The sequence below is a fragment of the Oculina patagonica genome, chromosome 11 (genome assembly GCF_052425735.1).
Source record: "Oculina patagonica isolate OP01 chromosome 11, crgOcupat, whole genome shotgun sequence".
In the NCBI taxonomy this organism is placed as follows: domain Eukaryota; kingdom Metazoa; phylum Cnidaria; class Anthozoa; order Scleractinia; family Oculinidae; genus Oculina; species Oculina patagonica.
Window position 1 is genome coordinate 16,398 of NC_135768.1, and position 24,730 is coordinate 41,127.

The 24,730-nt window shown below is 37.2% G+C and overlaps 1 protein-coding gene and 1 long non-coding RNA gene across 2 annotated transcripts in view; one reads left to right on the forward strand and one right to left on the reverse strand.

Annotated features, from left to right (window-relative positions):
* Positions 1-24,284, reverse strand: part of LOC144630943 (uncharacterized) — a gene marked incomplete at its 3' end in the record, with an annotated part of 40,677 nt that extends 16,393 nt beyond the window's left edge. Inside the window, exons 1-13 of the mRNA XM_078489299.1 lie at positions 24,175-24,284; positions 23,016-23,069; positions 20,878-21,003; positions 20,078-20,142; positions 19,300-19,385; positions 18,290-18,468; positions 16,866-17,096; positions 16,213-16,313; positions 4,299-4,435; positions 3,593-3,707; positions 1,845-2,170; positions 1,562-1,633; positions 698-871 (exon numbers count right to left, since the gene is read on the reverse strand). Coding sequence (XP_078345425.1) covers positions 698-871; positions 1,562-1,633; positions 1,845-2,170; positions 3,593-3,707; positions 4,299-4,435; positions 16,213-16,313; positions 16,866-17,096; positions 18,290-18,468; positions 19,300-19,385; positions 20,078-20,142; positions 20,878-21,003; positions 23,016-23,069; positions 24,175-24,282 — 1,774 coding nt within the window. The remainder of the gene's footprint in view (positions 1-697; positions 872-1,561; positions 1,634-1,844; positions 2,171-3,592; positions 3,708-4,298; positions 4,436-16,212; positions 16,314-16,865; positions 17,097-18,289; positions 18,469-19,299; positions 19,386-20,077; positions 20,143-20,877; positions 21,004-23,015; positions 23,070-24,174) is intronic.
* Positions 10,911-14,570, forward strand: LOC144630287 (uncharacterized). The gene is made up of 4 exons (XR_013566499.1): positions 10,911-11,230; positions 12,749-12,840; positions 13,364-13,472; positions 13,954-14,570. It is a non-coding gene; the product is annotated as an uncharacterized LOC144630287 (long non-coding RNA).
* Positions 24,285-24,730: the final 446 nt, after the last annotated feature.

The window sequence follows — 24,730 nt, forward strand, 5'->3', positions numbered from 1 at the left end:
AGTCGTATTATTTTTGAAAATTTGTTAGAGTTATAATTAATTGATAATTATATTTTAATTCATTAATCTATAGTTATAATATAGTTATTTAATTGTGACTAAATTATAATTAATTCAAAACTTTGTAATAGTTATGTTTAATAGCTCTCCTTGTGGATGATGATGAAAGTCGCATTTAGCTGTGGGACAACGCGGGACTTAAAAAGTTGCCTCGTGTGAAGAGATGTTTTATTCAGCTTTTATCTTTTGTTTATGATGCGCGACAAGAAACTTGAAGCTAAGAGAGAAAGTCCTTGTGACTCCACTCAATCTATGTCGATCTATCTTTAGATTCATGCGCACTAGTGTACCGCGGTTTATGAAGCTTTCAAACTATCGCTATTTCCTGTTACAGTTGCTATGGATGAGTGAAAAAACGGGAAAATAAGGAATGAAGATAGAAAAATTGAATGGCAAAACTGTTTTCCAGGCTCTGTCTAAACTTCTCAGTGACATTAAATAAATTTCCTTTGTAATGGGGCTACGCAATATCGGCTTCTAAAAATTTTTTCCTCCAACATAGACAGGTTTTGCAAACGAGCCTTTCTGTGTGCCAAAAACACATTACATTCAAGGGGTGTTTAACCAAATTGGAAGTTTAGGATTGACAACTGTGAAAAGCATTGTATTTATGGCTGGTGAACTGTAAGACGTTTACCTGGTGTTGGGCACACGGAGGTACATATTTGTGTTTGTTGAGCAGGTCCTTTGCATTGTGTTCCACGGTGTGGAGGCGGCGGATTAGTACATGAACGACTACGCTGTTGAGTTCCACTACCACATGTGGCGTTACACTGAGACCATGAGGACCAATGTGAATATCTTCCATCAACTGCGTAAAGAACGCACAAAATAATTCGTACTTAATCCGCAATGTGTGGGTTTACCGTACCCAAATTTGCAATAAGCAAACCAGAAGTCTGTTCTGATTTCCTGCCGTATCAAGTCACTGACCTGATGTCGCCGGATTTTTGGCCGAATTTCGGTACGGGAAATACCTAATCGCAGTGGAGGATCTTGGGGAGGGGTCTGGGCCCCTTCCTGATTTTTAGAAAAAGACATTTTTTTTAATGATGCCCCCCGCCAAAAATGTTTTGGGTGTACACACAAAAAAGGGCCCCCTCAGTTGTAGGTCTGGTTCCGCCACTGAATATAAGTACGCTTCGGCGGCAGATCAGGCTCGTTTAGTCTCTCCATGGGTATTTCGGCTTGACTGAGTCTCGCCAGAATACAAAGGCTATGGCATGACCAAACTCGCCTGATAGGTCGCTGTACCACGATTAGGTGTAAACACTGGGCGCCGTTGTAACAACATTTGCTAAATGGACAACCAAAGACCAACTGTCAAAAGCTACTAGGAGATTGATTTACCTGAACTACAACACCCATATTCAGGAGCATACAATCCATATGGTTTTGCAATAGCTCTGATGTTTTGCAATGTAACCCAAGTTGTGTGTTGCTCTGTAATAAATTAAAACTCTCTCCACAGACACTTAATTCAATTTTTAAAATTGCGTACCTTTCGTTGGTGCTGATTTTGCTCTTTTTGACTTTCCCACGGCTCGACTATCTGACCTGGGCTGACCGAGGACTAGACATAAAAAAGTCACAAAAGAAACAAATCATGATTAATTTACCTTTGCAGGCTCTCAACTTTGAAATATTTCTTTTTGAAGACCGGGCAGAAAAAAGAATGCTGCCCCATTGAAAAAAAAAATATGGTCGAAAGATTAGGTTATGCGACCAAAGGAGTAAGGAAAAAGAAAAAAGGTTAAAAACGGGTTAAAAAGATAGCAAATTACCATTCCTGTTTTTTCTCCATGGCTTCGTGTTTCGTATAATTAGATTCCAGGTTCCAACAGGGTTTTCTCCCCAGTAATGTAAGCTAGTCACCGTCCAGTTTGTGAAGTTTTTTAAGCCAGCGAGGCTGTCAAACGCTCGCGGGTACAGGAGTCGAGAATGGGTTTTACTCGGTGAAACTGAACTCATCTCCAGGTATCCTCGGCGAGGAAATGTAAGATCGACTTGTACTTGTACGTGTTCTAGGTATCGGATACCGCAGCTTTGTTCATTTACATTCAAGGAAATCGGTAATTGTCCACTCCAAGGAATTTGCGGCCAAGCAGAGCTTCAAGAAAGGCAGAGTATTATATGTTAATTAAGGGCCGGGTCCAGTTTTGTCACATATCGCTCATTTCACTGATTCTAGCTCAATAATAATCCAAGATGAGTGTCTCTTTCTAAGGTCATTCAGTTCGTTGCATAAGTTATTTCAAACAGATTAATTTTTTCCTAAACAGGCAAAGATTTTGGCTGATTTGTAACCCTAGTCGTGTACCAGTGTTGTTCTAGTTGGTCGGCGTGCCTATAGGGACACTGTTGTACCTCTGTCCATTCGTAGAAACGATTAACGATCTTACCGTCAACGAATTTAGCCTTGGAAGTCCGCTCGTTGTGAAAAAAATATTAAATAAATAAGTAAACGGAAATGGCATTTCTGTACTTCAACTATTTACATTCAACATGGTCCTTTGGGTTGAAGGTCCACCAGTTCTGAGATTCGTGTGGTATATTTTGGACCAAATTGTGTGATTCTAGGTTAATTTCAAGGATACATTCTACCTAATGTCCTTCATAGCCGAACCGAAATTCCGTTAATATTCCCAGGCGGGCTCGGAAGCACCCAAGAAGGTTGGAGCTTACCACAGTGCTAAAAGATCAACAAACCGACTCTGGCTCATTTTTTAAAATTACCATTTGACACTGAAATGAAGAAACCTATCTTTTTCCTGTCTTCCTTCTATGTACTGCCATCATCGTTAGCTAAATAAATTGTAAATTACGTTTTCAAGGTCCTGTTTCAACAAAATATGAGTTAAATTTAAAAATGTACCAGAATTATTGTCGTTGTTACCTTCACTTTTTCCAGCCTTTTTTCCTAACAAACTGTCTTCAAAATGCACGAAATGCTGTCTCAGATAACCTATTTTTTCAAAATTTCCTGGGGGAGGATACCCCCCAGACCCCCCTACGTCATTGCGCCTGCGGCGCTCATACGCACCCCCCATGCAAAATCCTGGTTACGGGCCTGGTCAGTCAGTTTAAATGTAGTTTTCTATCATATTCTATCATATTTTCATTTTTAACTTTTTTTGTAATATCATCCAACCGTAAACACGTGAACACGTGAACCTGTCAAAAATTAACCAATTTTCACGTGTTAACGGTTGGATGATTTACAATATTCAAATTGAATTTGAATGTTTGAAACGAATAATGCAATCCGTTCACCGTTAATCAAAACTATTCCGGAGTTCTAGGCGGCACAAGCTGAGTATTTTGACTGTAATTAGTTGATTTATTAATATAAACCTTCAAACATCGCTGAAAACGTCAAATTTCAGGAAAGTCCAGGTGGACAAGAGAAGATTCTTCACGACCTCTCTATTCTGTCTGTTTTTTCAATGCGGAGATCTAGAAAGAATTGCAAACAGAGAAGAAACAGCGAGCGAAGTCTCAGCCCGATTTGTTAGAATCCAAGTGCACCTACTAGGAGACATAGAGCTCGACTTCACAAGTCAGCTGCTCAGGAACGGAAGTCCAATTCTTTGCGTATTCAACCAACATGTTAGCGTCCATCAGTCCAAATCCATAATACTGACTCACTAAAATTAAAAAAGAAGCAAAATTATGGAATACTCTAAAACAATATAAAAATTTATGCAGTAGATCTACCAATTGCAAAATAGACAACTGACTAGCAGGCCGAGTTTTTCGCTGACAAATTGTAATAATAGTAGCTACACAGATCAAAAATCCAAAAGCCCTTAGCAGCCTTTGATTTTACTCTTGTGCAGAAAATTGAAATAGAAAGTTGTCAAGGTTTCATGTCAAACACACGCATTTCCTTTTTAAGAAAAGTGCTCTTATTTTAAAAATTAATGCGTGCATACTTTCACTCTATTTGCACTGCTCCGATTTCCGAAATTATCAGCATGTTCTTTTTCAAGACAGAAAAATAGAAAAATGTAATTAACTACTTAAGTAATATGGTGGAATTTATCAAAATTTGTTGCATTTCTTTTTTAATTAGTGCTCAGTAGAGTTCACTGTATCCTAGTCAATTGTAACAGGCCCGTAAAATGTGTCACTGTTGTTGTTTAATTGTAGTGGAAGTCAAGAAGACCTGTTAAGTTTTACAATGCAAGGATAAACAGCTTTCTAACAAAATTAATTGTAAATTGTTAAAAATGTACCCCGAAGATTGGCTGCGTTGGTTTTCCAGGAAGGTGTGCGACGCCTTCGGGCCGTAGAACTTTTCACGCTCGGAGGATCCAGGGGCTTGGAGCTTCTAGCTATCAGGTGCTGGACATCTCGCCAAGTTAGATTGCGGCTAAAAAATATTTAAAAAGGATATTTGTCACTTTTTTGAGATGAATAGATTACTTTTTCTGTTTTGTAACTATTTTCACAACAGTGGTAATTAGCTGAGTGATAACAATCAGTGATTCTACCAGAATTCCGGTATAAAAAGACTAACAGAAATGATCACGGAAATGAACCAAACCAGTACAAAGATTTAAGAGTGAGAAAACAAATGTTGTAAGAGAACGCGATCTCTAGCGCTACTCAGCGGATTTCTGACTGCTTAGAACTTGTGTCATGAAAACCACGTTGCCTTTACACCTTTCACTCGGTCCTACTTCATCAAAGGCTTCACTAAAATCAGTTTTTACACTGGACGAAACAATGGATTTACTCAAGTTTGAAAGTTGAGCAAATATGATGCAAATTTGGGCATCTATCTTTGCACTAAATTTGCTCAAGTTGTAAAGTCCTTGTAAACACAAATGTTTGTATCTAATGAATTTTTGTGCAAATGTGACGCAAAGATGGCATTTGCTCCTTATTTACCTCACTTTTGCTCACAAGGCAAATTTTTAACTTTCATATTCATTTGTTAAACATTTGCCTTCTGTGTATAAATTACACGTTTTCTACTTAATGCAAATTCAAGTAAACACTGTGCAAAATAAATTGTTTGCACTAGGTTTACATCACATTTGCGCGAGATACAAATAAGTAACTTTACGGTCAATTTTCTCGGATTTGCCATACAAGCAAACGTGTACATTTGTTATAGATGTGCGCATGTGTCAAAGAAATAATTTTGCCTCAATTACGCTCACATTTGCCAGGGAGCAAATATGTGAATTAACCAAATTTTTGCTACCGAGGCATATGTTTAAATTCAGTTCACTCAGGAGCCCATGGTTCACTTTAATTCTTCTTAATATTTGCTCTCTTTGGAAGAACAGTCTGTTTCAATGTTTCGTGTTTTCACACGCGAAAAGCGAAGTAGCGGGAGCGATGAGTGGCGGCTGTATTCGCAGGCTATTCCCCAAGCTTACTATAAAATTTTCAATGATTTTTCACGTGTAGATCAGACTTCGACGATCAACAAGAATCCGCCTATAGGCTTGAAATCATCATCTCCCTACCATGAAAACATGACGACCAAACTCCCGTATGTTCTGGCACATATCCCACTTGCGGAAGAAACCTATATATAGTATACTACAGTGGAAGCTCTCCAAGCGAACCCTATAATAGGTGGTCATGCATCTCTAGTTATGGCTGCAATGGTATAACCATACGGGTTTTTGAAATCTTAGTTTTTGAAAATCATTTCTGTAAGCAGGCAGTTATAGTTTTGAATACTTTTTTTGTCTCATGGGTGGCCATCGACAGGAGCTTCGATGGTTGTCTGTTTACTGCCATTTTCACTATTTAGACATAAAATTGATCGTTGGGTGTCTCTCCCCACCACCCGGCCATCCCCACCGCCCTACTCTCCCTTGTTTTTTTGGGTCTTATCAAACCGACTTGTGGGCAAGTTATAAGCATTGATTAGTGTGATGTCAAGTGTGTATGCCCATTAAATGGGCGTCGATAACTTGAAAGCGAGGCATTTATGCTAGCTCCAAAATTCCCCCTGGTATACGCAGGACAGCCAGTATGTGTACAGGACACCACTTGAAATTAGGAATGCGTTCTCTTTCGTCGAACGCAAAAAGATCTGTTCCTGATAATGCCAGGTGCCTCTGCCTAAATTTAAACAGGACAACAAAAAACTGCTGGACAAAGGCCCAACAGTCAGCTCATTTTATATTTCATCTCTATAAAGTAACCACTGCTTGAAAGTGGAGAAAGGGATTTCAGAAAGTTTCCATTACAGTCATTTATGATACTCATGAAGAAAGTGGAAAGCTGAATACCAACAATAACATTCAAATTGTTCAATAATTCGTTTTCATTATTTCAACTGAAGGATTTGATCATTTCAAGAAAAAATAATAAATTCTTGTTTATTCTTATTCGTCCTTGTCACCTTTGGGCTAAAAAACATGGTTACATCAGTAAATCCTCAACTGTTTTTTTTTCTATGTGAAGGTTATGTCTATAATAAAAAGGGTTTCAAGAAAATAATACAATAATTGCTTGCTTATTTATTGTCAATCATGATTGGTATTTACATTGTTATATACAGTTGAACCCCGGTAACTCGAACTCTGAAGGGAAACGAAAAACAGTTCGAGATAGCGGGGTTTTCGAATTAACAGAGTAAAAATGACTGAAAAGTGGGTACAAGGGAAATAGAAGCTAGTTCGAGTTAGCGGGGTTGTTCGAGTTATCCGAGTTCGAGTTACTGGGGTTCTACTGTAGTTTTCACTGACTGACTAAAGACGACCACATCTTGACAGTGGGCTTCCTAAAAACGACCACATTTTGAAAACCCAATAGTGGAAACTACAGTAGAACCCTGGTAACTCGAACTCAGGTAACTCAAACAACCCTGCTAACTCGAACTAGCTTCTATTTCCCTTGGACACACTTTTCAGTCATTTTTACTCAGTTAATTTGAAAACCTCGCTAACTCGAACTGTTTTTCGTTTCCCTTCAGAGTTCGAGTTACTGGGGTTCAACTGTATGTAACAAAAATGACTGGTCTTTCCTTTAATGGAATTCTATTGAAACTGTCTTAATTTATTAAAGCATCCACTAAGAGAATGAAATTTTATCTGCTGGGATTCGGTTCTATCATTAACCTGTGAAAAAAGGAGTCATTATTTACTGATGTAACCAGGGGAGAAACAGGGGTTGTCTAACTGTTTTAAGAGTGATGCTTCTTTAGTGACTTTCAAAACTTTGACGATAGATATTTTTTGAATTGTTTAACAGCAACTAACATGCCTGGCTATAAAACATATTGTAGCATTGGCCAAAGACCACACATCCCAGTAGCAGTGGTTGGTCATTAGAACACCTGGGATCTTTGACATGACTGAGGTGTCTTCTGTTTATATCTGTCAGCGATTTGTCAGCAGAAACCCCAGCATCTTTATTATGGCTGAGCTGGATACTTTGTGCCTGTTCATTTTCCTTCACCAAGTGTGATTCATCTTTTGCCAAGGCTGAATAAAAAAGCAATTAAACAATTAACATATCAAGTTTTTCAGGTCTATTGTTTATTTTATGGCAAGCCTGCAGGACTTGACAAAATACACAAAACAACTAAAAATATTTATGTCAATTTTGAAAACATGGCCAAAATGCAAAGGACTGTCCATGGTAATGATAACCTTATTTGGCATGTTTTCTATATCTGGTAATGGATTGTGTCTAATGAACCACAGACTGAAAAAAATCTTTAACTTACAACATATTTGCACAGTATTGATCACTGCTAGACAAATTGTCATCTTAGCAGACAAAAATTAAAATTATACAAGGAAATTATATTCTTATCATTGCCTGTGACTGTTTTTCTTTTTTTCTGAGATTTTTTTGCCTCACTGAAAGACTATGACATTAAGAGAAATATGGTGAGTTAGTTTTGCTAACCAGTTTTATTTTCACACACCCAAGGAGCCTGTTCACGGGCTACAATCTTGTCCACAAGTATTGGGATTAATTTCAAAGAAATTATTAACAAATTCCCCAGTCTAAGAGGAAGCTGTCTGCCTACCAAAGTCCTCAAATGCTCCCACCATATGGGGCTTCCCTAGCCTGAGATCTTGGATTGTACAGTTCCAGAAAATATCCATAGTCATTGAAAATTCTCAGGGAGGAAGGGGGGCTCAAAAGCCAAATTATTATTTGAAGGAACATATGGAAATTATGTGGAATTTCCAGAAGAGTGGGGGGGGGGGGGATTTAACCCAAACAGCCTTCTGTGGGGAGGGTTTTCTCTCCATTTTCAATTGTGTCACAGTATTTTTTCTCGCTATTTTCAAGCATCATGGTCTATTTTTCCCCTTATCATGTGTCACACATAAACCCTTTGCTACCCTCTTAAAAGGATTTTTTCAAAGTTATTAGTTAAGCAAACCAATGCAAAGAGAGCATATGAGTGATGTAAATTCACTCTTTGGGGCACATGAAGCCCCAGACAATGAACAATGAACTACATGTAGTGAGCAGTGAATTTATACTTATAATCAAAAACACAAAAATAGAGGGCTGTGAACAGTCTATATAAACAAACAGAATTTTACATTTCATAACAACAGCTTGTATTATCGAAGGTGCAGTTAGGTTTTAGTCTGTCAAAAAGCAAGCGGTTCCCATGAGCGAAACTAATTTACTGATCAAATCAGAAAACAATTATTAAACTTGGTTTCCGCAAAATATTGTGATCTGTCAGTGTCCGGCAGATCAATTTCATGTATTTGCCTCAGAATTCAGCTTCGACAAAATAACCGATCTGCTTGCCACTGACACACAATATTTTGCTAAACCTAGTCCAATAATTGTTAAATATTACCCAATCCTCCACCCCTTTGGGGGTGCAATTTCCCTTAAATCTTTTCAGTTCCTGACTAATCCCCACCTTGAACCGAGGTGAGGGAGGGGGAGGGTAAGGGGGGGGGAGGTTACATTGACTCCAGCATTAAGACTTAGGGTCTGTTTACATGGAGGGTGCCCCAGCTAACCGAGTTACCCGGCTAGAAGGGATGAACATAGCCCGCCTTAACATGCAGAATTCACAGCCCTTCTACCCGAGTTGAGAACAGTGTCATTGAAGTGTGTTACTGCCTGGGAAAACCATGTACCGGGTACATGTAGATGCAAATGATTGAAGAAAATTATGACTTTTACTGAATAATTAAGGCTAGCCATCTTTAAACCTATTATACTTTGATGCGCAAGCTCTTAAAAATTTACTGCGTCTATTTTTGGAGGAACTCAATCAAAATTCAACAGTCTTTGGCCACCAAAGTGAAATTAAATTTGTTGTTTCGTGAATAAGGATAATCATTCCTAAGAAAATTTCAAATTATTAAATAAGTTGTTGCTCAAATAAATATTTTCCAGTCAACAGATAAAACTAATTTGATCTAATTTTGGTTAAATAGCACTGTTTTGATCCAGAATTTATACATTTTATGCCATTAACTTCAAATTTAAATTAAGAACACATGCAAAAACTTATCCCGGCAAGCCAGGATAGCCCAGGCAATTTACATGGCAAAAGCTATCCTACCTAGAAGGGTGCCCCGGTAAAAAGACCGAGTGCGCAGGACAAGGTGGGTTTCCCGCCTAGTATGTTAACGCTTCAATGTGGTTTCAAAAGAAACAGGGGCGGATCCAGGAATTCCTGAAAGGGGGGGGGGGGGGTTGTATACCCTAATATTTTTTATGCATGATTAAAAGGGACAGAAGTAACAACAATAGTTATTTGTCGTTTTTCTTCATGCCTCGTCTCGTATATTGAACAATGTAGCATGAACGAGTCTTCTTGTATGAGCTGTTACAAAGCCCTCGCATATCTTGTCTACCTTGAATCTCTCAGAGTAATGTATAGCCATTAAAAGTGAGATCTGAGAAGTGCTCTTTAGAGAGTATTGCTCTTATTGAACACTCGCAAATTTTACATTATCTTTTCCTAACTTGACAATCAGTCCGGCAATTGTGAAACAACTACGAATAAAACAATTTTATTCTATTATTTTTATGAAGTTTCGAAGAAATTAAAAAATGCTGTGCAAAGGGGGGGGGGGGGGGGTTGCAACCCCCTTAACCCCTCACCTGGATCCGACTGTGAGAAACGTATAAAAAGTTGGCTCGCCAGGGTAGCTGGGTTAGCCGGGTAGCGTGGTTAGCCGGGGCACCTGCCTTTCATGTGAACCAGCCCTAAGCTTTAAGATTGTAGGTCGATTTTGTTCAAAATAGCCAGCGGTATTACCGTAAGTCAATAATGATCCAATTGTTATCAGCTTTTGCAACTGGTGTACCATGATATCAATACTTTGAAGAGATTGTACAAAAAGGTGTTATAAGAAAGATTTAGATGATTTCTTTAAGACTTGCCTGTTCACGACGATGTAAAGTCAGCCATTTTGCTTAGCACTTTCTCACAACATAGAGCAATCGTGCTGTCAAATCTTCCGTGGTCGTCGCTTGATCATCCTCAAGTGCAAGCACAATCTTTTTCCCGTTTTCTTCTTTTTCTAAGACCTCGCCTTTCTCTTTCGTTTTCTTCTTTCGTCCTACATCCTCGCTTTTTCCTCTGGTGTATTCTTTCTCCAAAAAGATTCACGTTCATTCTCGATTAGCTGGAGGCCGACATTCGCGTTCATTCGCGTTAAAAATTCCCGCTTCTTCCCGGCAAAAATCGTGTCAGTGGTAAGGCTTTACGCTAATTGGCTACTTTATTTATTGAACACGAGATGTACCAATTCGTCACCAGGTTCTCCCGTATTTCGACGTCATTATGTTGTTTTAGCCAATAAAAATGTCAATGGCTGTCACGTGGTGAGTATTTACCCATTCAAACCTCGGAGCGCCATTTTCCTCAACATTTTCCTACAGTTTGTCGCCTTTTTTTCTGTTAGTTCATTCTTAATATTATGGCAACAAAATCACCAAACCAAACAGGCAAAGAGTAAACGGGACTCTGAACATGAGGGATGCAAACAGTAATCCACAAGTACACCTCGAGCTTCGCGATCCCAAACGCAGCCATCATCTTCCAGCGCGAACGGACCAACCGCCACATACATGTAGACAGTGAGCAAAACGTCCTCGAACAACAGCCCATCTTTCACTGACAGTTTAAACCAGGAACGTTCATCGCCCACAGCGTCATCCACACCGGTATTTGGTGTTATCGAGGCATACAACGGTAAGTAAGACTGCGAGGATCAAACTGCCTACCAAACATACTAACATTCCTCTGAAATAGAGCTTTTATCTTTGCTACTTGGTTGTTTGTCTTATATAAATTCATCCTGGTAATAGGGCTGAGTTTTAATAGTTCAATTTGTGATATTTGGTCTAAAATCATTCACATGTGATTGAAAAACGCAGATAACTATGGAGCAGGAGACTGATTTGCTATTCTCTTGAGTGTTTACAGATAGAAATGGATGACACAAAGTCCTATAGTGTACTTACAAAATAGTATAGGATAAATGTTATACCGAGTAAATGCATTGTGTCTATAATACAGGCAACAAATGCAAGCTAGGAATCGTTGGTGTAATATTCCAATATAATTCTATTTTCATCTTCAGACTAAGGTGACAAACAGCTTAGATTTAAATACTGAAGGTTGGTACATTGCATTTAATATATGCACATGAAAATACAAAACAAAGATACTTAATACAATCTACTGGACATTTTTATCAATAGAAACAACCCACCTGCTAATGCACGGAACAGATAATTTCTTCCCCAAATCAGGCATGCAAACACAAAGATAATAAACAGCGATGACAATTGGAATCTATTACTTTGCAAAGAAGCCTACCATATCAAGCGTTCACAGCACCATCTTTGAACAACGGTCTAAAAGCAAGCAGGGAACTATGCCATTTTTTTACAGTTCCATCTTTGTTTTTTATTTTCATGTGCAAATGTACCATCCTTCAGTAAAATCTAAGCTACCTGTTTGTCACCTTAGTCTGAAGATGAAATAGAATTATATCGAAATATTTTTATTACACCAACCATTCCTTGCATTTGTTGCCCGTATTTTAGACACAATGCATTTACTTGGTATTACATTTATCCTCGATCTCTTAAAACTATCAGCTATTTTATCATTTTAATTAGAGCAATTTGTTTTAAATTCAAACCCACTGGGGATTCAAAATTTAAATAATAGTAGTCAAATGACGGCAACATGCAAATGTGCTATTGGGCATTTTAAGCTGCACACGCCCCAATTTGGCGAATAAACAGGGCTCGCCATAAATACTAATCAGATCTTAGAATTTTGTTACAGTATATGTGAAGTTGTAATCAAATGTTTTACCAAGTTTGTAAGCTCCAGAAAATATTAATACTTCCCCACAGAGAGGTTGGAAATTTAAGGGAAGGAGAGGATCTCAAAGATCCAAACATATAAAGCAATGTATGAAGCTAAATTTAATTTTTTAGATAGGAGGGGAGTCATATGAAAGATCCCTTAGTGGAAAGGGTACGGATACAATGTATTTTCTGGAACCACAAATTGACTACTGAGGTTTTTCAGAGGAGAGAAAAAGGGTTTCTTTGGTCACTTGTAAGTTAAATAATATTCTCAAGCTGAAAGGCCATTTAACCAACATTTCCTTTTCCAATTCAAAGAATATCGCTTTTTTGCTTGGGCAGGCACAAATGCTTATATAATAATCAGTTATATTTATTCTCCTAGATTCAATGAACCTGACAACAAGATTGTTTACTTGCAAATTTAAGCTGGTGTACAAAGTACCGACCGTGAAATGCCAGTTGGCACCATAAAAAGTAAACCCTCTTTTTTCTTCTTTCTCACAAAATTAATGTACTCTATCAACTGTTTTGTTAGAAGTATAGTTGCAGAACCTAGTCTGAATTTTTCTTTGGTTTAAAAAATTTAATCTCATCAGTATAATTTTAATTGCCTTTGTTGAGTATGCATGGTTACTGATCTCATTGATAAATTTGAAATCTGAAACAACAGTTTGTGGTGTTTATTCTGTGACATCCTAGAAGTTTTATGAACATTAAGTGAGCTCTTGAGAACTCCAACCACAGATGTCTCAGTAGATAACCCACACCTGCTATTTAATTTTTGACATAAATATTGTGCAAAAAGGTGCAGATTATACATGTAGTTTTACTGTAACTTTACCCCAAGTCTTTCTCCTTCTAATTTTTGTTTGGAATAGTTTATTTCAAACACTCATGAATACATCTTTTGAATAGTTTAGTGTTGATTAAATCTAAGAATATGTCTCTTTGCCATGTTTGAACAAACTGATTTTTTTGGATTATTATTATTTTGTAGCTGCTATGGGTGTCCAATTTCAGACAAAGTAAAGGCAAAGTGTCATTAACTCAAGAAATGCAGTCAACATCTCTCGAAGGAGCAGAGGGTCCGAAGCCGTCTAAATATGGTAATTTTTTTTTACAATTCAACAGTGTTCTAGAATTTTGTACAATTAAATGCAATTAGTGTATGTGAATACAAAATGTAATTTAAATATTCAGAGTCTATTTAGCTATGGATGCAAGCAGAAGGTTCCTACATGAAAGCGCAAGAAGAAAAACAAGAAGATTAAAGACTGTGTATTTTGGTTACATTATTTAAAAAAAACACATTGTAGTTGTTCTAATTCTAGCTGCTACAACTGTTATGCGCATGATATTTTGTGTGCATTCACATTCAAAATACATACATGTACAATGATTCATGCATTTTGCATAGCTCTCACTGTTTACTGTCTCTAAATAGATTCTTAGGCCTTTCTGTTTAAAGACTTTAAGAAAGAGTGGTCTTTAGATTGGTATTCTTTTAAACCCACATTTTATTGTCAATTTGTGACTCAAGAGTTATCATTGATAAATAATTTTCTTAAATATATTTTTCTTACACAGAAAAAGAGGCAGAGAGTAAAAGCTTGCAGTAGAGCAGTCCACATCCTAACAGTAAAGGAAAAAGATCACTTCCAGAAATTCGTGACTGTGGACTTTACATGTATGTTGTCTAAGTATTCCATGTCAGAGATAGAAGAGGAGAGTGGAAACAGAGATGGCTGTGAAAGCCCAGGCTTAGAAAAGAAATTCTTTAGCACCTGCACACTTCAGTGGCGCAGTCCTGCTTTAATGCAGGTTACATGTATGCACACCATTTACTGAAAGGCAGCACATACATTGTAGAAGGACTGCAAAAAGACATCAACATGTAATCTTGAGCTCCTTTGCACCTGATGGCATTCCTTTGCCCTAGCATAACTGGTACCTTCTGCCCTCCTTTTGTTTAATAATGGGGTGCATCACTGCATTTCTAAAGCTTAAAGGAAAAAAAAACTAAAATCTCATACTATTTTGTTTTAAACTTTTTGAGAACTTTAATTGTTTGAAATGGAAATTTCAACTATTGAGTGGTGATTATTACAGTACTGTTTTCCTGAAAGCTGCATGTACATTGTACTTGATTGAGTGCTTTCTTTTTTTTAATGTTTAGTTGTCTTTTTTTATGCAAAAACCTCATTTTTGTGAACAAGCTACTGTAAATTAGGCGTTTCATGCTATCATTCATCTTTCAAATGTGCATTGAACTGTCTGTGACAATGGCTGATTTATGTTAACCAAATGTTCACATACATGCACTAAAACAGTTAACTGATCATAATTATAATATTTCTTATGTAGATGTTTGGGGGAGTTTTATACTTATTGTTTTAAAATGTTTAGCTGTTTGCCTTCTGACAAGATTTAAAGATACTTACCGGCATGTACAAGTTTAATATTTTATTCATTTAACAGTTACGAACAGTCAATCAAGAACATTAAGTATGGTAGGCATTCTCATGCTTACTGTTCTAAAAAAGTTTTAAGCTGCTTACCATGTGAGAATAGTTATTGATTTTAAGTTAGTGATGACCGGTAAAGAAATAGAAAGCATTTTATATGCCCTTTTTAAGACTGTTTCAAAGTACTTAGCTGTTTTTTTTTTCTTTTACTTCTATTTCAAGATATTTATAATATTTCTTTTGATTCCATGGTGCCATGTGACATTGTTAAAATAAATAATTACATAGAGCTTGAAATGTGTGCATGCATTTTGTTTTGTTTATTTTATTCCTTCTCTGTTTTCCATTTTCATTTTTCATTATACAAGTAATTGGGGAGAGGGGAAGTTTGATTGTTTGGCACAACGTTTTAAATGCTTGTTCAAACAAAGGCTTTCATGATCAGTGAATGTTCACTGGCACTTCTTTTTGTAAAGAGCATGTAAAGACTAGGCAAATTTACTATTTTGCCCTCCCTTCTTTTCTTGCAAATACTGGCCAAATATGACATTTGACTATATAGCAAACATAACCAAACGAAAGCAAATATGGTATTTCCATCAGTGCAAATCCTTCCTTTCATGAGGCAAATTTATATATTTGCCTGCTATTTACTGCGAAAGTAAAATTGATTTTTGTTCGTATTTGTCACGCTATAGTAAATGTGTGCAAACATCAAGTTTATTTCATGTCCAAATATCATCAAAGCGAAGTAAACATCACTTTTGTAAGTATTTGCTATCAATGTAAATGCGGAGCAAAGACGATATTTACTAGATCTTTGCTTTACTTGCAATATTACAGCAAACACAAAGTTTGACTTGCGAGCAAATATGATCAAAGCTAAGCAAATGTAATATTTTGCAACATATTTGCTACACGTGTAAATCCATCTTCTCGTCTAGCAAATTTAACTATTTACCTCACCTTTACTACAACAGAAAAGCTGTCGCAAATGTACAATTTATCTTTACATTTGCTACCGGTATGAAAACATTGAGTAAATGCGGTATTTACCATCTTTGCCTTGTGTGCAAATATAATGCAATATTGATATTTGTATCTGAGCAAATTTGAGCAGTGTCGTTCAAATATGGTATTTACTTCATATTTGCTACGATTTTGCTATAGTTGTAAATCCGTTTTTTCGTGCAGTGTTAGTTAAACTTTCCGTGCGCTTTTTGTGTAATTATCCATGTGAAAGCAGGTGATTGGGTGTTAAAGTAAGATCCTTTCCCTTTGACCAGGTCTCATGTATATAGCCTATCTGTTAAAATTTGTTGTTCTCTCTTAAAGGGATGTTTGCGGTCCGGTAATATCGTTCTCTTCAAACTGCTCTTACTTTGCTTCAAGTGCCAAAGCAATGATCCCAGAAGCCATAGCGGTAGTGCCGGAAGTGCCCGAGAAGTCCTCTGTGCAACTCTTGTCACCTTCTGTAGTTATCTGTACATTAAATGAACAACATATATAACGTGTTAAACTTGAACCTTCAAAGGGTGGCAATGCTTTTCAGTAATAGTATAAACTATTTTTTGTTACTGTTAACTTAAAACGAAAATAATAAGACAGAGAAATAACCCGAAAAGAGTTGCTGCACTTGCTAAAGCGGTTCTATTTATATATTACATGAACTATATAACAAATAGAATATTATCGCAATTAGGTGTGCAACTTAAGCAGTTGCGAAAATAAAGCCTGAATTTTTTTCAGGCTTTATTTTCGCAACTGCTTAAGTTGCATACCTAACTGCGATGATATTCCATTTGTTACATCTTTCACCCGCAGTTCAAATACATGATATAGTTCATTACATAAAGGTCTAAAAGGTCTGATGATAAGCGATAGATCTGAGATTAAGCATGGGGATTCCATAATTTAGGTCTAAAATAGGGTTTTTGTGACCGGGTGGAACAGCTCACGAAATTTTTGGAGAAGCCCCCTCCAGGTCCTAAAACTTGTCACTTTGGCTCCCTTTTATTGTTGCATATAACTAACCATAGGAGCTTTGACATTTCCAGGTGTAAATATGTCCTGTACATGTCCATACGTCACGGCCATGATGGCGGCGCACTTCTCAGCATAGACTGGTACCGCGCCATCCCAATTCACTCCAGAGATGGCGATTGTGTAAATGCTATTTACGTAACCGCTGAACGCGCAGCTGTCACCCGACAGTCCACCATTTCCTGCAGCGAAGACAAAGATGGATCCTTTGCCACGGCGGCCCTGTATTACATAACATTCCATTAAATAATATTGATATTGATTTCATTTATCATCTCGTACAAATATAATCGGATTGCTTCATGTTGCTTTCAAAACAGATTATTATTGCAAAGCAGACAATCCACCAGAATCATTTAAAAGAAAACCACGATATATGGGTGAAGGTGGAACTGTGACATTAGTGAGAGTATCTTTATTAGTATTAACAAAGAAAAAGTAAGATTTAAGTACTGTAAGATTTAAGATTAAAGAGCTACCCAGTTTTGATTTACACACGATAGGGTTTAAAGCATAATGCTTGTGGGGTCGTGTAACTATTATACTAAATACTAATAAACTATTATATTTCTAAATTAATTATTTCTAATTATGTAAAGATTATTTGAAATACTAATTAAATTTAACATTACATGGGCTTGGGCATGGGCTAGGGCTTTCCACAAGTTGCTCGGCAACTTTTTGGCAACTTTTCATATTTCGAGCAACTTTTTCGATTCCCCTTCGAGCAACTTTTTTCCTCTCGAGCAACTTGTTGCATTTTGAGCAATTTTTCAGACCGAAGATCTCCGAAGACTATCCGAGTGTTGTTCAAAGGCCATATGAACGTTTCCGAAGATTTACAAAGTTAGCCGAAGATTTTCGAGGAACATCTGAAGACGTTCCAACTTTCGGCTCTGCATTAAAACGTCCTTACAAAACTCGTCAGGAAACATGACGTCATCGATATCTCTACGATTTTTCTCAGTTAAAGAAAACCTTGTTATATAACAAATTTTCCCCTTAATGAGTTATTTAGGTACTTCTTTTCCTGCAAAATTGCAGAAAAACTGCTTAGAAAATCTAACCCTCAAAGGGAAATTAGCATATATTTAGAGAATTTTTCTTGATTAGAAGCAGCGTTTGCACAAACTGCTTAAAAGATAGAACCACGGGCTAGGGCTTTCCACAAGTTGCTCGAGATTTCCCAAAAAAGTTGCACGTAATTTCTCAAAAAGTTGCTAACAAGTTGCTGCAAAAATCCACAAAAGTTGCTTCTGATAATAAAAGTTGCTCGAAAGTTGCTAAAAAAAACAGCAACCGGTACTAGTAAGCATCCAGCCCTTGCTGTACGTAGCAGAAAGTCGAGTTTATGCATCCGGGCCTAGAATCTTATACCCCAGCAAAATTTTAATAGCAGGGCTCAAAACACTTACCATTCGTGTTCCCCTTTTAAGAGCCTCTGTTAATCGAGGACCTGGTCCCTCCACTTGCACGCCCATGTCCCCAGGCCCCCAGCTGTTGGAGTATATGTCAATTAATTGGGTTTTGTAGCTCAATGCTCTAGCGTTCGATTCGTCATTTAATTCAGAGTTCTCGTCAAACAGTCGAATACCTAAAAATAACAAGATATCTATTAGTTTACGTTTCGTGCAGTATCGCTTCTACGTTTTGAAGTTTCTTTAAAATTCGTGCACTCAAAGAGATCTGAGTTTTTTATGTCTCCTCGATAAAGATGTTTTTTATGGTCCCTTAAAATTTTGCAGTGCTCGCAAAATTAGGCTTCTGCTCGGAATGCTCGCAAAATTTTAGTGGGTGCTCGTTTGCTCGTGGTCGCATATTTTTACGAATGCTCCCATGCTCGATTTTAATTGAAGAAGGTTTTAGAAAAGTGCTCGTTGCTCGCAAGGCTATTTTTTTCCAATGCTCGTGCTCGCAAAGAAAAACGCTCTCCTCGCATGCTCGCAAATGCTCGCAAAGACCATTCGACCCTTTTTTTCCCCGAGAGATTGCCAAAGATCACCTGAATAACGGTAACTTTGCGGGTAACTTTGTTCTCTACGTTATAACAAATTAGTTCCTGTTTCTCCGTAAAATATTCAGTAAGGATAAATTATTGGTGTTATAGACCAGTTTTCAATTGAGTGTCGTAAAACCAAAACCAAAGTAATTACTCTGGCCAATCACAAAGGACACAGACAATCCAGTGAACCAATCAAAACTCGAGGCAAATACATGTAGCCAGCACGAAGCGCGGGAAAATGTGCGCGAGCGAGTCACGATTGGTTTTGGTTTTACTCCTGATTGGCTGAGAAAGTGGCGCGAGATTTTTAAGCCAATCACTGAGCGTAGTAATGCAAAACCAAAGCAAACGCAATTTACTTTCGACACTCAAGTGAAAACTGCTCTAACGATGTGAATGAATTACAGAATTTGATTTACTTACCTGCTATTTGTGCACCAAATGCGATTCCAACGCCACAGTTGCTGTTATTTCCTCCAGCAATAATCCCAGCACAGTTTGTTCCATGACTAAGAAAAAATAATTTTGTTTGAAAAAAGAATGGATTAAGGTGACCTTAAATCAGACAACAATCAAATTTGAGAGGATAACAACTAGATTATTATGCTGATAGCCAACAATAATAAAGCAACAATTTGATTTCAGTATTCCTAGAAATCTGATTTATATAACAAAAAGAAAAATAATTTGAAGAAAATAATTTAATTAAAAATAAAAATAATTTCACTAAAAAAATAAAATCAGCAGTTGTCCTATATACAGATCAACGCTGTGCATGTTAGAAAGAAATAAAATGAAAATGTCGACCTAATCACTGATATGAAAAAGGTTCTCATAATTCCTTAAATTATTATTAATTTTAAGTCTCAGATGCAATTTCCCGCATTAGCACTCTTTGGCAACTTTGGCTTCTTTTAAAAGCAAATAAATAAATAAATAAATAAATAATATTTTCTTTAAACAAGTAGACCTCCACGAGCCCAAGTTTTCGTGAGCCAATAGTCACGGAGGGACAGTCGAGTTAACTATCGCTCACAGGAAACAAGGGAAAGTAGTCTAATTGTTTTGGAACATGCTACAAAGGATGGCAGTCAGAGACTTCTCAACTTCAAGGAATCTCCTGTTTTCTACCGGTGAAGGTCAACTCAGCGCCTTGTCGATACACTCATAAATATAGAGTTTAATAAAAAACATTACATACCTTCCAGGGCTATAAGATCTACTTATCGGTCGGTTCTTTAAAACGTCATAACTTGCATCTACGTTCTGTTGAAAAAAAAAATCACAGTTTTTTTTTTATTGCAACAAGAATACTTAAACTTGCACTCCTTACAATACTAATTTACAAAATCACAGTTTTGCAAAAAAAGAAATTAACCAATTTCGAATTCCAACAGATTTCGTAATACTTTACTTTACAATGCCGTCGGTTATATCATTAACCGTTTAAGAACTGGACAAGAAACCCTGGGGAACATGAACATTTTTTATAGAGCGAGGCTCCACCCGCGGTCCAAACCTTTACCCTTTCGTATACCATTTTTGACAGAAAAGGTACCTCTTTCATATACCTAAAGGTACCCCTTTTTGGCGGGCCTCGCCTCATAATATCCACTATGGGGAGTATCCCCCGGACAAGAAATTCAAGTAATGGCGGCCATCAACAGGAAGGCACGGTGTTTTTTTAATTTTATTTTATTTAGGTACGGTGTTCTAATGGTCTGCGCGTTGGAGGACAGAGCTCGATCTCAGCCAGTGTTCTTGTTCTCTAACCCAGGAATATAAATAGTTAAGGACGAATTTTTGACCCTAATAAAAAAATTGCGCAAGACCTCGCGTTTAAGTTAAAAACATTGTAACGCAATGATACTGGTTCACGTAGCTGTGTATGTATACGCCCTAGCCATTGACCCTAAGTTCTCAGATTATACGATTACCGTTAAACTCAGGGATATTCGCCAACGGGTAGCACGCGACATGGTGATCAATAGAAGGACTTACGAAGTTTGGTTGCAAGTCAGGATGATTCATGTTAACTCCATCGTCCACCACAGCAACAAGAACACCTTTGCCTGTATAACCGGCTTGCCACGCGGACTTCACATTCATTGAAACTGGCGTGTCTTTCTGTGCATAAAAATGGCCATTTAATAATCAGCTACAAGTTGAAATATTACTTGGCTTCACACTAGAAGCTAAGTTAGTTTCAAGTTAGCACTTGAATCAAGTGCACTTAAAAATCTAAAGTCGTATTTTACAAAATCTGGCTTCACACTTGATGACTAAGTATATTACTGAGGTACAAGCTGTCAATCATCTTTCGCGGGGTAAAATCAGTCACGCATAATTATCATAAACACGATTGCACGCTTGTGAAATTTTCTACCACGAAATGCGGTTCTTCAAAACCAGCCACACGTGCAGCCACTGTTTCAACCTGGCCACTTCTTCGCGCCGCAACAAGTATCGGGGGTGGAAGAGGAATTATTGGAAGTGACTTATTCATTATTCCTTCACATTTTTCACGACTTATTCATTATTTATTTTTAGAAATTTCTTGTTATTCATTATTCCCTATTGCCTAAATAAAGTAAACCTTCATTTTGTATGGGATGGGGGTGGAATTTGATCGACAGTGCCTGAAAAATGCGTTAGCCCTCCTTCGTTATCAGATATTTTTAGCCTGTCCCCCTTCGTAAATCCTATTTTTTTTATATATATGACCCCCCTCCCCCCAAAAAAATGACAACGTATCAAGCTAAATTTCGAATTTCAGACAAAATTGCAGTTTAAAGTGATAACAAAAATACTGTAGTGTATTGATGGGACGTGATTGTCACAGTGTCAATAACTGTGGGTCCGCTTTAACTGTTTGCAACCAGATAGTTAGTGGGATGGACTTGATGCTTCTTGATGCATAACAAAGTAGGGGGGTCCGGGGGCATGCTCCCCCGAGAAAATTTTTATTTTTTGAACCCCAGAAACGCTATTTTAGGCATTCTGGTAGAAGTGTTGCACTATTTTAGATGCCCATCATACAATTAATTATTTTGAGTGTCCCACCCCGCTCTTTGGCCCGAAGATAAAAGATAATGTTTGAGCACGGTGAATAACCACTATTCATTATTCCTTTACTGGAAATGACTTATTCATTATTCCAAGCATTGAACCTGAAATATTCCTTATTCATTTTCTGTTTTAGCCCGTTATTCATTATTCATTATTCCTCTTCCATCCCCGAACAAGTACACTTAATCGTGGTTATTTTTTCGTGGTGGAAAAAAAGGAAGTTAAAATAGGATTATTAGTTTATTATAAGTTTAACCATACGCATCGACTTTTCTTTCCTTTCTTTGTAAACTTACATAAAAGACTCTTGCTCCTCCGAGCACCAGCCGTCCATTTTGAATTTCTACTGATTTCAGCTGGCAAGTTGTTTTTCAGAATCGTGACAACGCTGCACGCGCGCGCTTTCAGTTGGCTTCCATTTCCTATTGGTCAAATTCGTTCTCAAGTGTAGTGTAGACCATACTTGGCGGCGTACTTCGGCTTCTTTGAACTACGAAAGTTTCCATGGTCACCAAGAAAAGTTCAAGTAAGTACGTTTTACCCCTTCACACTCAAAGTAGGTTCAAAGTGCACTTAGACTATACTTTAAGCTCTAGTGTGAAGCCAAGTATTTCTTTCAAAATTGCTCACTCTCTAAATAAACTAAACTACTTTGTTTCTCGTTTGAAATGATTAAGATATATTACTCGCTGTAGTTGGTTAAAAGTCATTAAACACAGCACCGTGGACACAAATTTCTTTTAATCGTTTCTGTGTTATCAACAACACTTATTATGATCAAAACCTGCTGTTTAAAATTCCCTGGCTTTGAAAAGATATTTTAAATTTTCCTGAAAAGATACTAAATTAAGTACGTGTCGGCCACTGACATTACAAATACACGATAGATCCCGGGAATTAGCGAGAATGGCACGCTGCTATGTCTTCATTTATTGGAGGGTATTATGGTGCCCCTTGTTTTGAACTCTTGTCCTCAAAAATTAACGCAAGACTGAAGGGTTTTGAGTCTAGACTGACTTTGACTGACTGAATGTTATGCGTTAACTAAACATTGTGGTGCATGTACTTACCAAATACCACTGCCAGTCACGGGGGGTCCCTGCTTCTTGACTATTTCTTTTTACCTGATGATAAAACCAAAGTGTAAACGCCCATACAGATTCCCCGCTCATATTTTATCTACTACAGTAATCTTCACTATAATGATTGTAGTTGCTACCACCGTCGTCATCATTATTGTTATCACTAACATATATGCAACAAAGTTTAAATTTGGGTTCTTGAAATTTGAAACATTTTATGAACTAGAGTGAATACCAGTATTTCTCTCGCTGAGAAAAATCATATCTTTACACTGAAAAAGATATATCTTTCACATGTGAAGATATCGATTTTGACACATTTGCTGACGAGTTTGCTATGTTTCAATGCTAAATGAGTCAAACTTTATCGATATCAAGTCGAAACATCTTCGGATCTTCCTCGGTAATCTTCGAAATCTTTGGAAATTTTCGGAAAAGTCCGGAAAATGTTCGGAAACATTCGTACGACCTTCGGACAACATTTTGAAAATCTTCGGAAAACGGTCGGAAATCTTCGGTACATCGTCCAAAACCTCGTTAATAGTAGGTTTATAAAATAAACAAAATAATACATAGTTGCTTGGAGATATGAAATTTCCCTTCTCGTGTTCAAAATCGATTTGAACACTCGAAGAGAAATTTCATATCTCAGCACAACCATGTATTATATTATCCTCTATTTACGCAGCCGAATTTAAAGAAATTTAGAACGATTTCAAAATAAAGGCACGAGAAAGCGTGAAAGAAACTTGAACATCAGGAGCCAATGAAATAATCGTGTTGTAGATCGAAATTCCTTGTAAAAATTGCTCTAAAGAAAATCACATCTTTCAAATTTAATTGTTCTAAGGAAACGTATCCAGCCCCCGAATTTCCATATTCCGTCCAGGGCCGTAGCCAGAAAAAAAATCCATGGTTTAATTATCTTCCTAGATATTTACTTTCCCCCTTCAAAAATAAAAACAACAACAACAAAAACGAAAGAAAAATGACTGAGGCAAGTGCCTCGGTTTGCTTCAAAGCGGCTACGGCCCTGCCCGGTTCTTAACTATCTGGTCACAGTGAATTCAGTTATACTACGCTGCCCAGAATTTTTTCATTCTTCTAAAACTTTCAGTAGGGTAATAAACAAGACTTGCAATCTTACCCGATTAGTTTTATAAATGCTCTCACTAACTCGTCCGTTGTTTATGTCTTCTCCACTGACAAAAGGCAAGAGCACTGATACCAGTAAACCAATGGTAACAAAATTCATCTTGACTTTGTTAGTCAAGGCCTAAAAGAGCAGAAAAAACGGGTAGAAAATTGTTTTGTATTGAAAACAATAAGTCCGTTATTTTCATAAATCAGCTAGAATTTTCAAACTGCAATTACATATCGAGCCTTGTTCACTATACCTTGAAAGGAGTGAAGCTCTTTCTCAGCTGTTTAGCGGAATCAGATGTTTATAATAGTAACTTCGCCTACACTGGTCTGCAATCGTAGAGGAATTTGCAATTTAAAGGTTTTCAAAACGGTGGTTAAAGCTGAATACTCGTTTCCTTATCATAACTTCCCTTAACACTTAAGGAAGGATATTGCTTCTAGGAAAACCCGACACCGTGATTCAGCTATTCCATCCTGTAGTCGTGCTTGGCGTCGGGTCGGGTCAAAAAATTTTATTTTATTTTTAGGCCTGAAGAAAAACAAGGAAATAAAATATC